Below are 16458 nucleotides of genomic sequence, written 5' to 3'. Positions count from 1 at the left end.
ACCTTTTAACCCAATGGACAGATTTTTCTGTACCTTCTCAAAGAATTCCAGAAGATTTGTGAAGCGTGATCTATTGTCTTTAAAGGCAGTCTGGCCACTCTGCAATTTGTGCTTTTTCAATAATACCTGCAATCCTGCAAACTGATTTAAACATCTACAAAAGTTGGATTAATTGGCAAATAATTCTCCCAAACATTACTCATTTTTTTAAAAATCAGGTCAGCACTTGATGATACAACATTTGTATTTTTGGAGTTTGTGAAATTATTAAAGAACATTTTATTCTTCATCTATTCTGGTTAAATAACTAAACACAAATCTATAAACCATCATTCCACAACAAATCAAAGCCATCATGGGATGGGCAATAAATGCCAGCAATTCCCATGAAAGAATAGATTAATAAAAACACACAATAATCAATTCACCCCACTTCTTTAGTTAAATGTTAAGTTTAATTATCAGCCTTGGGAACACACCTGGTGTTAATGGAAGGCTCATAAATAAGACCTCCGTGAAGATTTTGCAAAAACTGGAACAAGACACAAATAGAAAACCTTAAAATGCTAACAAGATAGCTTGGCATCTGTTTGGTAAAAGCAAGTTAATATTTCAGGGAGGCCTTTGCATCATGTCAAACCTTTTCAGGTCCTTTTTAAGTGAGATAGATTTCGACATACCAATCATCTGGCAAAATCTTCTGGGAAGAAGAGGGTGGGCAAGTGGAGGGGAATCACCCTCCCTGTTAAAAAACCTTTATCGAGAGTGTTATCAGAATATTTAATCGTGGGCCAACACTTGTCCTTCCTCAACAGCTACACAATGCTAATCAGAGGGAAACAAAAAGTTCCAACTGTGGTTTCTCTCCTACTTGCCCAATCAGCTGACTGTCAGGAAAACAGGTAGCTTTAAGTGATCTATATTTGTATTAAATATTAGAAATAAGTTATATTTAAATAGTTTTAATTTAGTTTTTCTGTGTAAAGAGGGTAAACCTATAGTTAAGATTTATGTTAGACAGAGGTGTTTGCATCTAGGGGCTTTTGGTTTCAGATAAAATTGTGCTACAGTTGTGCTTCGAGAGGGTTATAGCATGAAAGGTAAACAAGCTGGGAGAAGCAAAGTCATTGCTTAGCAACCAGGGGCATCTTTAGGGTAGAGTGCTTTTTCAATATAGTTTTAACTGAATACATTAACACTTGGTTTTAGAAAGCTGGAGAGGGATTATCTCTCAGCTTTGCTAAAAGAAAGGCCATAGCATGAAGTAATGCTTAAGAAAGCCAGTGCAGGGATTGTAAAAAATAGCCAGTGAGCTAAGGAAACTAGAAAAATGAAGAGAAATTTCCAAGAAGTCTGAAGTTAAAGGAATGAAGAGGAACCTCCTTTTGGAGCAGGACACTGCTTAAGGAAATCAAAGTCAGACCTGGGGAGAGAAGAGCTGATGAGATTGATTAAGGCAAGCCACACATCTGAAGCACTCAAAAGTTTTGGTGTCCGTACTTCCAGTGTTTGAGCAATAGTATACTGTTGGGGACTGAGTGTAAAAGCATTTAGACACAGGAAATCTCAAAGAAGAGGCGGAAACCTGGTGCTGGATTCCTTGTTAAAAGTAGAGTGGAAGCTTTATTTGAAAGGGTAGTTGAAAAACTGGCAGTGGACTTCTGGCGAAAACAGCTGATGGAACGTATTGTTTGAAAGAAGATTTTAAAATGTAAGTTTTTGGTAGCGGAGTTTCGAAACGCTCATGTGACAATCATCTGGAGGGATTGAGATTAGAAATCCATAAGAAGAAGAAGATCTGTCAAATGAGGTCTTCCTGTATATATTTGTGAAGCTGGGGTGGGGGGTAGGAGAAAGGAGTATTGAATCATCAACCTTCTAATTTTTAAAAATTTTTTTGTTGTTAAAACTTATTAGCGGTCTGTGACTGTTCCTCCGCTTTTAAATTAAAAGTTATGATCTTTTGAGCCAGGGTTCCATTCTGGAATCTTCCCATCCAGCAGGAAGACCAACTGGAATTGTAACATGACTCAGAACACTCCAAGAGATAGAAATCAAATCCAGGATCCTCCTGATGCAAAAGGCTCAACTATCCACTGGATAAACTCACTCAACCTCTGGAGCAGCTCAATTATTCCCAATTTTACTCTTACAGCATTAATAATGCTACCATCTAGATTATAAAAGGAAAAATGTATATTTAATAAATCTCTAAATAGTAAACTGCAAATCCGCAGCAACATTTAGTTTTAAAATCAACAGTACCTCTCCTTGGCCTCTCAACCTTATACAGCAGCTGCACTCAGTGACTTAATATATCTCATTTATAGCTTCCTGTGCAAACAACAGAGTATTGGAGAATCTCATTTTTGTGAAAATAAATAATTTATAATAAGATTATTTTGAAGTTAATGTGGCTTATCATGTAACAGTGACTGTGGGGAAACATAGCTTTCAACAACCTTTGTACACACGTGTAGAATTTGGGCTGACAAAAATGGATTCAACAGAATCTCTGAGTAAGGAGAAGTCAGGATCCCCAATATCTCATATTTGCTGTTGCGTAGATACTTCCAAAATAAATCTAAATAGATAAATGTTCTGTAGTCATACCCCGAAACAGAATACTTTTTATTCAGTTAAATAACTTTACTGTAAATACAAATATCAGCTCATTAGGTCTCTAGATGGCTATCGCTTTAATGCACTTAAAACTATAACAAATCTCTTCCATCCATATTGAGGAATAAATGCTGGTTATTGATTTTCTGAAGGCTTTTGGCATGGAACTGAATTCAAGACTGGGTGGAAAAGGGAATGGCAAATTTTATAATTCCATTCAATTTCATATTCCAGCTGGAATCTTCTAGTCTTTATGAATGGGATGGATAGGATAGAGGTGGAGAGACTCTTCCCGCTCAGAAAGGACAGTAGGACTAGGGGGCACAGCCTTAAGATAAAGGGGGGGCGGTTTAGAATGGAGTTGAGGAAGAATTTCTTCACTCAAAGGGTGGTGAATCTCTGGAATTCTCTGCCCGTTGAAGTGGTGGAGGCTACCTCGCTAGATATTTTTAAGAAGCGGGTTGATGGGTTTTTGATAAGAGAGGGGATTAAGGGTTATGGGGAGAGGGTGGGAATGTGGAACTGAGCCACGACAGATCAGCCATGATCTTATTGAATGGCGGGGCAGGCTCGAAGGGCTGGATGGCCTACTCCTGCTCCTATTTCTTATGTTCTTATGACTCTATATTAAATAGCACCACAACATCGTAGACTATTAACCCAATGATGAAATAGATGTTTTGATCAGTGATAAGTAATAGAATTCAAAGATTAGGATGTATTTCCATACATTTATTGAAATCACATCCTTGACATTGTTTGAAATAAACACAGAGCATTGAACTTTACTTTTGAAAAAACCCAGAAGAAAACCAAGAAAATTATATATTTTCATGGTGAAATAACTTTCCTTCATTACTATGCCTCTGCAATGAAAGCTGTCTTGTATTTTTATACCAGTCATATCAAAACTCCAAGATCAGTCTCATGTGGATCAGCAACCTACAATACTGTAGTAACGGAGACTGAAGCAGAGGGAGAAAAGTGATGTTTGGACTTGACAAAATATAAAACCTCTCGAGGTTGGTCACAGCTTGGGCCAATTAACACAATCAATACTGCCCCAACATTGATCCCAGTGTACTCAAATCCCTATAGTCTGAATATAATTATCCAGTTAATGTTAATTTTGCCTACAAGATTTCATAGAGAAATGAGTTGAGACTGTCCAAACTAATGTCAGTTCAGCCTCTTTGCAATAGGCAAGGGAAAGAAAATTACATTTTCAACTGAGCGGAGTAAAAACTCATTCAGATCAAATAAAGGGTTTAAGTGAAAAATATCAAATTAAAAACTGTATCCTGAACACACAATTTACTGCAAAAACAACAGATGGCGAGGAAGGAGTTAGTGAGGCATACACACATTGTTAGTTTTGGGACAGTGTTGAGATAAAAGGCTGTTGCTAAGTAAATTCAGAATTGCACTTCAATTCCAACCATTTGGCAACCAATGCAGATAATGCATATATTCTATCATCCTCTGGGATCTTTAGGGGTTGTGTTGGTTATTGGCACCATCGTCTGTTCCGTTTATTATCTCCTTCAACATCAATTGGTGTAACTTAGTGTACCGATGCTCTCTTCGATTTCTGTTAGTTTTTTCAGGAGTTGATTCACTTTGGTCTCATCCAACTCCAAGCAGAGAAATTCTGATTCCTAAGCAAGATAAAAGATATCTTCAAACACAAATAAAAACAAACAGATTTTATGTTTTCTCCACTTACTGCTTCATATAAGCCCGACCAATTTTTAATCAAACTGTCACTCTGTTGAAGGCTACATTGTTTTAGAAATGTGATGGCAATACCACCTATTGATGTCAGAGGCAGGTAAACATCAGGTGAGTCAGTAGCAGACCTACAGACAACGAGATTTAGTGCAACAGCCTCACCACCATACATTGGTAGAGATTGCAGAATCAGGACAAAACGAATAAACTAACAAGGTGTAGTTAAACAAAGGAGTGTAAAACTGAATTTCAAGAAAAAGGAGAGAATGGTACATTATTAGCTCAAGAAAGGGGTTTAAGAAGAAAATTAAAGAGGAAATATGAAGTGAAAAAAATCAAAAAGAAAAATAGGAAATAGATACACAATCAACAAACCATCAGGCAAGAAACCATTTGGGCCAAATACCGTTTTATAGATTCAACCTAAAATCAGTGCACGAGAAACATGGCTAATAATTAAACACTATATTGAAATTAGTTACATTTCATGTTTAGACTAAAACTGAGGACCTGCAGTTTGGCCCCATTTTACTGTTATAGAGTCTTGTGTGATATTGTTCAGTGATCATAATACAAGAATATACCAGAAGAGTTTCAAGTGGAACAGTAGAAAATTAAACCTGATCTCTTTGTTTTGTTCATGGCTGGAATGAGCACGTTGGCAATGAACTGTAGGATTAGTCTTTGTAGATCAACAAGGAGAAAGTGCCTTCTGCTACAATTAGTCTCACCTACGGGCTCCACTTACATTTTTCTTTAAACGTCAAGGTCACTCAAATTGCTCAGCGGTCTATTAATAATTTTGCACAGAGCTATATTGTTTGAGTCACATGGAAAGATCCTGTGATTAAAAGTAATGTGACTATACGGCCAGTGCTGGTACTGATACAGTATGGTGCTAATGTGTTTTTAACTCATTCATCTCCCAGGACCTGATACGAAAATGGAATGGCCTCTCCATTCTTGAAATGCTGTCTGTCCATTGCTATTTCTCCTGTTTGCAATTCTCTGCATTTTGTCTAATTTTCAAGATTCTCTCTATATTTCTGTCCATATGATTTCTCAGTCTTCTATTTCCTCTCTCTTCATTGCTCTCACTACAAATTAGCAGCAGTAAGAGACCACTCAGCTCCTCAAGTCTGCTCTGCCATCTAATATGATTGTGACTGATCTGATTTAACCAATTGTATCCTCTTCTTGCACATTTTCTTAACTTGTTTCACACATCTTTTTACATACATCTTTTCCCTATTTTCTCTGCCTTTCTTCGCCTCTCCTTTCATCCTCACCTCCCACTGGAGTGAAACTTTGTGCTTTAGTCCACCTAGCATATGGGTCTTGATGGGTATGGAATTATAACTCTCCTCTTTATCCTAATCCTCATTCTCATTCTCCTTTCTGAAGGTTCTAACCTCCTTGGAACTATCTCAGAGGGTGCAGGCAGGAGAGGGGGTTAGATATATAAGCTGGGCCAGAAGCATGGGCATTAAAAACTGGGAGTCATATACCTTAACATCCAGCTTAAAAATAAAATATCTGCAAACACTGAGCAGGTCCAGTAGCATCTGTGGAGCAACAGAAGTCAGTCAAAAGTTTCAGATCTAAGAGCGTTAGATCTCAGGACTCCCTTAGTGTTGAAATGCTCAATGTTTCTTCCAAGATCTTGTCTGCTCAATTGCGTAGTTCCAGATGTTTCTGGATTGTTTGGGAACCTGTTGTATATTTCATTGTACTTAAATTAAACAGTCTAATTGTTTACAAGGCAGGTTCAGAAGCAAGAGATCTGACGCATGAGGCACAGCCTTTGATAAATGGAATGACAGCAGTCCACATTTCTCAAAATTGTTTCTTTCATGATCTTTTCACTGGTTATCTGCTTTTTCCTGATTACTTTCGGTTTCTTCCAATTCCTTTAAGTTATTTCCCATTATCGTATTTCTCCTTGTTTTTCAAATTTTTACTTTTTCCCTCTTATTAATTTGCTTCTTCCCATTTTCCATTGAATAGGATGAAAACAGTACAGCATCTGAACTAAATAGAATTTTTTTCTAAATTTCCCGCTGTTGTCCATTTTGTAAACATTAAACTAACGTCTCCTCTTTTGGGGTATTTTAAATATAAGTAAAAGCTATCATGGGTGAGTGAGACAGGGAAGCTGTAGCGTAAGGCTACAGACCAAGTGCTGGAAAATGGGATTAAAATAGATGCTTGATAGCTGGCATAGACACAATGGACAGAAAAAGTTTAAAGTTTATTTAGTAAGGCTTACATTAACTCTGCAATGAAGTTACTGTGAAATTCACCTTGCTCCAGTCCCTGATAAGGCAACACTACCATCCCCCAGGTCCCTTACTCTAAACCCCTAATGACATGAAAGCCTGAGAGTTCCCACTAGCCAACCTTCTCCTTCTGTTTATCTGGGCTTGGTGAGCGGTCTCTCAAACTCATTAACTCCAGTTACTCAGCTTCTCAAGGCAACGTGAAGTTCACTGGCATGATTGAGATGGGGCTGGAATCAAAATCACAGCAAACTCTTTCTTGCTGCAGCGGGAGCCTTTGAATGGTTTTCATCACTTGTCTGATGAAAACTGGCACATGGTTAAAACCAGGAATCAGGTATTGGTTACTTTGATTTTAATGTGCGAACTTTACCTTTGTTTTGCTTTCCTGATCTCATTCAATACAATCCCTAAACTGTGGAGTGAGGGTTCTACGCACAATAGTGTTGAATAACAATTGCTTTATAACAGGTTAATTCTAACTGCAGAAGTGACCAAACATTTAGAGGATAAAAGCGAAGATTTTTGCATGTATTGAACTAGCTATGAATTTTTGCTCCTTATTGGAATCCAACGCAAACTAATGCAACAGTTAATATCTTGTAGCTCAATCATAAATAGTTTCATAATAAATTGAAAACAGAAACTATCAGAGTGCCAAATCAGAAATAACAGCGACTTTGCTTCTATTTTAAGTGTTGACCAGTGAGATTGTAACAAACAATGAAAACCACCATTTATACCTTCACATGCCAACAGCAAACTTGAGACATGGAAGTTAAATTATCTTTGTCTCTATTTCAGAGACACTTTTATACAAAAACGATTGTGATAATCTTTGCTCCTGCGTGGTGAACCCTGTTTAAGTGGAGGTGGATTCTACAGCACAGGCAGCAATAATTACTGCAAACACAGTTAGTCATAAATGTGACTTTGATTTCTGTCCATGGGACTTTGGCTAATGTCTCAGGAAGATTGATATTTGCCATCAAGCTAAACAAAACACGTTTCTCACAGTAGGGTCAACTAAGGGCAGAATAAACAGTAGCTAACAATAACAGAATCATTAGCCCTTCATATTGCCACTTTAGCCAGTGGTGCTGCTGCACTTTTCAGTTTTCATACACAAGGCAGTCAGACTAAATGTGTTGACCTCATCACTGAAGCAGAAATTCCTGAATAATAACTGCAAAGCAGGGTTTGCTTAGAAACTTAGCAAACAGCCTACATAGCCAGGATGATTCTAAAATTCATGGTTAAATAAAAGGCAGGATTTATGTCCTAGAGTCAGCATATCCATTGCAGAGGAGATATTTATCAATTATATGGGACAGCAATCAATCAGGGATATGAACACATCTTCATCTACACTAATATTCTGCAGTGCTGGCACTCACACAATTTTAGTGTGCAGTGGACATTGAGAGACCTGAGCGAGCAGTACGTTATCAGATGTACATCATATGACCTTTTACCTTCATTTTGTCTTCATTAACACAGGACCTGGCGTGAAGGAAAAGAAACCTTGTCTTTACTTTCAAGGTGAAATATTTAATTTTGGCAGGCCACCAATTCAGCAGCTTTGTTGAGAACTGAGAAAGCATTCTCATCAGGGGCAGGACAGCTGGAGTTACAGACTGGCTTGGGATTTGAGTACATGGTCACATGAACAAGAAGTGAATGATTTATTATCCATGCTATCAGGTTAGGGCAGTGAATGAAGCATTTTAAACGACAGTGACACTGTGTCAAGGTAGACTGAGTATCATTTATCTCTACATGACTCAGGCAGTGAGATGACAAGTCACAGGTATGATTATTTGTCAAAGTGAAGACATGCAATGAGATCACTATTCGTGTATTTCAAAAATAACTAATTTTCCAGCCTCACTCAACCTCTCAACGCCAGCCAACAAGCTACATAGTAGCTTGTGCTTTTGTATGATACAGCACAGAAAGAGACCATTCAGCCCATTGTGTCTTTGAAAGAACTCTCCAATTATTCTCACTCCCTTTCCTCATAGCCCTGTTATTTTTCCCTTCAAGTGTTAACCCACATTTTGTTTTGAAAGTTACTAATGAAGTGGTTTCCAATGCTCTTTCAGACAGTGCAATCCAGATCCCAACAACTTGCCAAGTCATTTATTTCCTCACGTTGTCTCTGATTGCTTTGCCATCACTTTGAATCTGCTTCCTCTAGTTATAGATCTATCTACCACTGGAAATAGTTACTCATTATTTCACTGTAAAACACTTCATGGTTTTGAACACCCATATCAAAGCTGAAGAAAAATATATGTTTCTTGGTTCTTGGGATGAGAGGATTGTCCCAAGACAAACTGGACCTGTGTTCTGGAGTTTAGAAGAACGAGGGGCAATTTTGTTGAAACATACAAGATTCTGAAAGGGCTCGACAGTAGTTTCTGCTTACGAGAGAAGCTCAAATATCAGGAGGGATGAGGCAAGAGGTGGAGGGAGGATGAGGAGGTTTGGACCCAATCTCAAAATAAGGGGTCTAACATTCAGAACTGAAATGGAGAAGTATCTTCACTCAGGGGTTTACGATTCTTTGGAATTAGAATTGTGCATGTTCCATCATTGAATAGATATAAGGCTGAGAACAGAAGAATGGAATTGAGGTAAATCATCAGCATGATCTCACTGAATGGCAGAGCAGGCTCAAGGGCAGTATGGTCTACTGCTCCCCTTTCTTATGCTTTCATTAAAAAACTGAATGGATTCATAATGAAAATGCCAAACATTAGGCTTCTGAGGAAAGTTAGAGCTCATGAAATAAACAGGGAGAGTAACAACATGGATACGAAATTAGCTGAGTGACAGGGAACACAGTAGTGACTAATATAGAATTTCAAAAGTACACAGGTAGGCTGGTGGAATAGGCTGACAAGCGGCATGTGAAATTCAATGCAGAGAAGCATGAAATGATTCATTTAGGTAGGAAGAATGCAGACAGACAATATAAAACAAAGGGTACAAATCTAAAGTGGGTGCAGGAGCAGAGAGACCTAGGTGTTTTTGTGCATAAGTCACTGAAGGTGACAGGACAGTTTGAGAACATGGTTAATAAAGTATACAGCACCATGATTCTTTGAATAGGAACATAGAGTACAAGAACAAAGAGGTTATGGTTTAGCCTCAGTTAGAGTATTGTATTCAGTTCTGGATGGCATACTTTAGGAACAATGCGGTGGCATTAGAGAAAGTTCAGAAAACATTCACGAGAACGGTTCCAGGTATGAGGAGTTCCAGTATTGTAGATAGAATAGAAGGTTGAGAAGGGATTTGATAACCATGAAGGGTCTGGGCAAAGTAGATAGGGAAAACTTTAGAGGAGAGATTGAGAACAAGAGTACGTAGCTTTAAGATAGCTGTCAAAAGAAGAAATGGAGATGTTAGAAACTTTTTCTTCACCGCGAGTAGTTAGGATCGGAAATGTACTGCCTGAGAGTGTGATGGAGAAAGGATCAACTGAGGCATTCCAGAAGGAACTGGATTATCTGAAAAGGAAGAACATCCAGGAATACTGGGAGATGATGGGGAGCGGCACCAGGTGAATTAATCCTTCAGGGAACTGACAGAGACACAATGGGCTAAATGGCCTCCTTTTGTGCTGTAACAACTCCTTGATTGGTACTAACAATGGATCACGCATTATTAATGAAATACCTTGTACTTAAGGTACAATGTTTTCTCCACATTACTGAATGAATATCTTGCACCTAGTAGGGAGTAACTTCACCAAAATGCTACCATAATGGAGATGTCACTGCCCTTTCTTGTTTGGATGATATTGTTTTGAAGAAAGTCCACAACATGCAGAATTGCTGCATTCATTAATGGGGAAGTAAACACTTTGATATGGGTCTCAAGCCAAAAAATGTGAATGCAGGTTTGTGTACTGCTATACTTACCTGGTGCCAACATTCTTGTCTTGGAATGTTACTATATTCTTCTGTATCCAGCAATTGTGAACGTTTTCAATTTGGGCTCTAAGCTGTTAAAGAAGAATCTTATCATAGGCTTGGATACAGGGGCAGGGATGAATGATGTGGCAAGACAACTGTCCTACTTTCACTGTTCAAATCTCCAACTGACAGAATATATTTCTTTTTGACAGTCTCTGACACTTCAGCAAGTTAGTCAGTCTCAAGTTCAGTCCAAATATTGATTACCATTCAGTTTCAATTCATATCTGCATTTCAGGTTTGTGATTGAAAGTGAATATTGCCCAGGCCTGAATATTGATTTGGATTTAACCAGCCCTTGGGAGACAAGCTAGGAGGTGGAAGGGGTATAAAACAGCACAGGTTGACAAAGGACACTTTCTTACAGAGACACCAAATGAACAACTTCAGTGGTCAATTAAGTCCTCTATCTGTCACTGCAGATCCCCAAGTGGCAATGGCCACCCCCATGGTAACACTGACTAACCTCATCAATTACACATCTCACTTTTAAAGGGGGCTGATTACTGAAGGTGGATTGCAGAAGCATAATCGCCTGAAACATACTTAGTCATTTCTGAAGGATTACAGTGGTGTCCAAGAATGGTCATGTCTTTAGACTTCAACCAATTACAAGTGGCTGCATGCTCACCAGACCAATTTAAATATGCAAAAGGCAACTTAAATAAGCAAAGGCCTTGCTGTAGCAATAGCAATTAGTAATAGTAAATGGGGAGTGTGGACACTGAATTAATCAGGGTGACAACCGAAGCCACTTGGTCACTAAAGGCAGAGACCCACACCTGGAAACCAAGTGACAGATGACACTCATTACAATTTCTGTAGATTTCTCATTAAATCCCCAGATGCTTGAAACACTGAGCACAAAGAACAGTACAGCACAGGAACAGGCCCTTTGGCCCACCAAGTCTCTGCCAACACAGATGCTTGTTTAATATTTTCTCGCTTTTACATGGTTCATATTCCCTATTCCCTGCTTATTCATGCATCTATCCGCATGCTTCTTGATTGTTTTTGTCGAATCTGCTTCCACTATCTCCTCCGGAAGCGCATTCCAGGCATTCACCGCCCTCTGTGTGAAAGACTTGGCCCTTACATCTCTTTTAAACTTTCCCCCTCTCACTTTCAACCTATGCCCCTGAATAATTGGCCTTTCAACCCTGGGAGAAAGTTGCTGACTACCCACTCTATCTAAGTCTGTCACAATCTTGTAAACCTCTATCAGGTCCTCCCTCATCCTCCGATGCTCCAATGAAAACAATCCAAGTTTATTCAACATTTCTTCATAGTCCATATCCTCCAAACCAGGCAACATCCTAGTAAATCTCTTCTGCATCCTTGCCAATGCATCAACATCCTTCTGGAAGTGTGGCAGCCAGAATTGTACACAATACTCCAAATGAAACCTAACCAAACTCTTATACAGCTGCAACACAATTTTCCAATTCCTACAGTCAATACCCCGACTGATGAAGACCAGCATGGCATATGCCTTTTTGACCACCTTGTCCACCTGAGTTGTCATCTTCAGGGATCAATGGATCTGCACACATGTATCCATCTGAATACTAATATTTCTAAAAGCTCTATCATTTATAGTTTCCTTCTGCAATAGACCTTCCAAACTGCATCACGTCACATTAAATTCCTGAGCCAACTGGTCTCACTGGAACTCTGGCTTTCACACAAGGGTTTCCAAACTCCACTCTCAAATAACACATTTGGAATCTTCTCCTAAGCAATTTTTTTTCTCAGATACCTTCGGCAAGGAACCACATACAGGATTTTAACCTCTCCTTTTAGTATTCCTTTGTCCTCGATCACTACACACAATCTCTCAGGTACCCAGCCATACCAGCAGAACATCACTATTTCACAGGCTGCAATAAGGTGCCATCAACTTTTTCACTTCTGATGCCTGGCTTCTCACTAGCCAACATTTCTTGGTCTGCACCTTACAGCCTGTCTTTAACTGGGAGCCTCGCCCTGTCCCTTTTTGAACTTCACTGAAAAATACCTTGTTCAGATTCTGCTCTTTGTCCCTGGGACTTTCTCCTGTAGCTTCTGAGACTTTTCTGCCCCCTATATTGTCCTGCCTGTATTGACAGCTTCTGTGGAAAATTTCTTGCCTCTGGGTTACCTAGTTTCAGATTGAACCACAAGTGCCTTTCATTGTCAGCCCCTGGACTTTTTTTTAAAAGCCTATTTTTTTTTACATCATACAGCCTTAATTACAATACAGGCAAAGTTTAAAGTGAAACTAAAAGCTATAGATTTATAGACATCTGTGTTTAGAATGAAACTAATGTTTTAACCCTTAGCATACAAATACAGAAACATAGATGAAGCTTAAACTTAAAAATTATACCCTATTTGTAATACCCACAATACAAATATGAATTACTTAAACAGTATCTATTTCCTAACAAAACTGTAACAATGTAATCAATAAGACATTGTCAGAAATAGGTTTAAATTAGTGAAGGCTGTGATTGCTCATGATACGTAAACTATTTGAAAATAATCTCTTCTGTAACCGCCATTGTTATATTATTTGAGTAAATCATTCATATCTTATTATCGAAGGGCTTTTTTACATTCCCCTCCTCTTGTAAAACACCTCATACTGGAATTGGGACGTATTAGTACAGACAGCCTTTAAAAAATAATCAATTGCAATTTAATTCCAGCTTAGAATAGTGTTTCCCTGCAAAACATTTTGAGGGATTTCCCTCTCAACTAAATTGCAATACATTGTATGAGGACACGTGGCAAGATGATATGCTGTCAACTGAGGTCATTAACACAGTTTGCAAAGCTGTCACATGAATTGTTGGAAAAGAGGGATAGTAAAAAAAATCTGACAAGCGCATTATGACAAACTGCAATTGAAAGCTACTCAGTCAGATCAACATTTAAAATGAGCACAGGAGATTCTCTGGTGGTTGATCAAGTTTTGTAACATTGTAGATATACAATGTTATGAAGAAAGCAATAGCTAGAAAAATACATTTCTGCTTAAAGCATTAAAAAACATTAATTTAGATTATACTTGTTCTGCTGGAAGGTCATCAACCTGAAACGTTATTTATTTCTTTTCTCTATCAGGGATATGGGAAGGTTTAATTTGCTGCTGACCTCTAATTGCCCACTGAGTGGCCATTTTAGAGGGCAGTTAAGAATTAACGACTGAGGGTTCGGTGTCACATGTATACCAGGTAAATGCAGAAGATTTCCTCCCCAAAGGACATTAGAGAACCAGATGGATTTTTACAAATATCAACTATAGCTTCATGGGACTTCATGTCTGAGACTAACAAATTCTAGATTTTATTACTTAAATTTGAATTCCGCCAACTGGGATTTGAACCCATACCTCCAGAGTATTAGCCAGAGTCGGAGTCATACAGTGGAGAAGAGGCCCTTCAGCCCACTGAGTCTGCACTGACAAAACTACACTAAATTCACTTTCCAACACTTGGCCCACATTATGACATTAAAATGAGCACAGGAGATTCTCTGGTGGTTGATCAAGTGCTCATCCACATCCTTTTTAAAGGTTGTGAGGTTTCCTGCCTCTACTACCCTCCCAGGGCAGTGCATTCTAGATTCCCAGCAGCTTCTGAATGAAAAAGATCCTTCTTCAGATCTCCTCTAAATTCCTTCCTCTCACCGTAAAATTATATCTCCTCATTATTGATTCTTCAACTACAGGGAACAGCTGCATCCTATCCACCCTCAATCAGGTCCTCCGTCAGCCTTCTCTGCTCTAAACAAAACAGCTGGGGCCTGTCCAGCTTCTCTTCATAGCTCAAATGCTCCATCTCAGGCAACACCCTAGTGATTCTCCTCTGCACTCATTCCAGTGAAATCAGCCTGAGCATTGAGATTACTGGTCCAATGACATTATCATTACTATCGTCTTCACCCTTCGATTTATCTATTAGATGCTACTGAGTATATACAGAATTTTCTGTTCTTATTCCAGGTTGTCAGCTTCTGTAGTATGAAGTGTTTCTCTCTGACATCGAAGGTGATGAAAACACTATAATTGGTCCCAGCTTCCGGAGGCTGCAGACAAGATTTCAGATAATTAACCAAAAGCTCCTGCTGCAAACTATCTATGAACGTGAGGTGAGAGCAGGGCTGAATTTGGCTGTGATACCTTTCCCGAGACAATGACTCATGCACCAGGAATATATTCAGTGGAACGATCTCTCAACATTCATTAGTAAACTGTAACAGGACAGAAACTTGAGAAAGAAAACAAAATCAACCCCAATCCCTAATGAGGTTTACCTCTGTAGATTCCATCTGCACTATTCCATTCTTGTCCTGAAACACACACAAGTAATTTTCCTTTTCTCCCCATTCAAGTTACTGTTTATATTTTCATTGTTTGCATTAACAATACATTGTGGATTTATGAAAGGGCAATCATGTTTGACAAACTTGCTGGAGTGTTTTGAGGATGTAACTTGTAGAATAGATATGAGTGATTTTGATGAGGGAACTAAGGTAATATTTCCAAGATTGCTGATGACATGAAACCTGGTGGGAAAAAGTGTAGTGATGAGGATTTTAAGAGGTTTCAAGGCAATTTAGGCAAGTTGAGCGAGTGAGAAATTATGTGGCAAATGCAACATAACATGGATAAATGCAAAAGCCTAGGTGAGACCACACCTGGAGTACTGTGTGTAGTTTTGGTCTCCTTACCTAAGGAAGAGTATACTATTCATTAAGAGAATGCAGCAAAGGCTCACCAGACTGATTCCTGGGATGGCAAGACTGTTGTATGAAGTGAGATTGGGTAGCCGGGGCCCATAGTCACTGGAATTTAGAAGAACAAGAGGGGCTGGACAGACTGGATACAGGGATGTTGTTTCTTCTGGTTAGGGGGTCTAGAACAAAGGGTCACACAGTCTCAGGATACAGGATAGAGTGTGTAGGACTGAGGTGAGGAGAAACATTTTCACTCAGGGTGGCGAGGGGGACAACCTGTGGAATTTTTAACTACAGAAGGCTGTGGAAAAAAAAGTCACTGCATATATTTAAGAAAGGAACAGATTTTGAGACTCGCAGGAGTATGGTGTTGAGATAGAGGATCAGCCATGATCATTTTGAATGGTGGAGCAGACTCAAAGGGCCGAATGGTCTCTCGATGCTATTTTCTGTATTTCTAAACTTACACACCATTGGAGTTAAACAGGGTGGTCAGTTATTTCTGAGCTTAATGTATGCAATTCTCCAGTTTTCTGGCACCTTCAAGTCTAGGGAAACAGCAAGATTATGGCTAATGCCCCATAATTTCCACAGCAGTTATTATTTGTGTTTCTTGCATTTTACTATGTTTTGGTGTCAGTATGTTAAGAAAAAGCAGAAGTTAAAATTTAAACTTTTGATCATATTTGTTAAAGACAGCTATCAAGACAGGAATGAAAATCCTCTTTTAAACTGCCATAAAAAAGATTCTAAAATGATAAGTTGTGCTTTCCTAGAGTCCTTTCAATTTTCACCAGATACAAATACAAGCAGAAATATTACACTTTTTAATAAGGACATCAGAAAGTTGAGCACTAAAACATTAAAGAGAAAGTTCTGTATTGCAAATAATACCACACTGTTTACACAAATCAAACAGATCACACATGACTTCATCTGTCATCCCACACGATTCTTGTTCTCTCTGGGTTGTCAAATCCTCAAAGACAACTAACAGGTTTTGCATCTAGCTTTTCAATTTCCTTCAATTCTAATTAGCAAAGACGTCATGTACCTGAGATTCTTTAAGTGAACACAATAACAAGACTGCCTGTCAGTGTGAGCACTGGAACAATGCA

The 16458-nt window shown here is 38.7% G+C and overlaps 1 protein-coding gene across 1 annotated transcript in view; it reads right to left on the bottom strand.

Moving 5' to 3' along the window:
• Positions 1 to 3339: 3339 nt before the first annotated feature.
• Positions 3340 to 16458, bottom strand: part of commd1 (copper metabolism (Murr1) domain containing 1) — a 77079-nt gene continuing 63960 nt past the window's right edge. Inside the window, exon 3 of the mRNA XM_080199946.1 lies at positions 3340 to 4280. Within this exon, the coding sequence (XP_080056072.1) occupies positions 4173 to 4280 (108 nt within the window). The 3' untranslated portion in view covers positions 3340 to 4172. The remainder of the gene's footprint in view (positions 4281 to 16458) is intronic.

This window comes from Carcharhinus amblyrhynchos, chromosome 12, assembly GCF_965287045.1.
Source record: "Carcharhinus amblyrhynchos chromosome 12, sCarAmb.v2.hapA, whole genome shotgun sequence".
Lineage (NCBI taxonomy): Eukaryota > Metazoa > Chordata > Chondrichthyes > Carcharhiniformes > Carcharhinidae > Carcharhinus > Carcharhinus amblyrhynchos.
The sequence above is the reverse complement of the archived record's forward strand: the minus strand, read 5'-3'. Positions and strand labels throughout refer to the sequence as shown.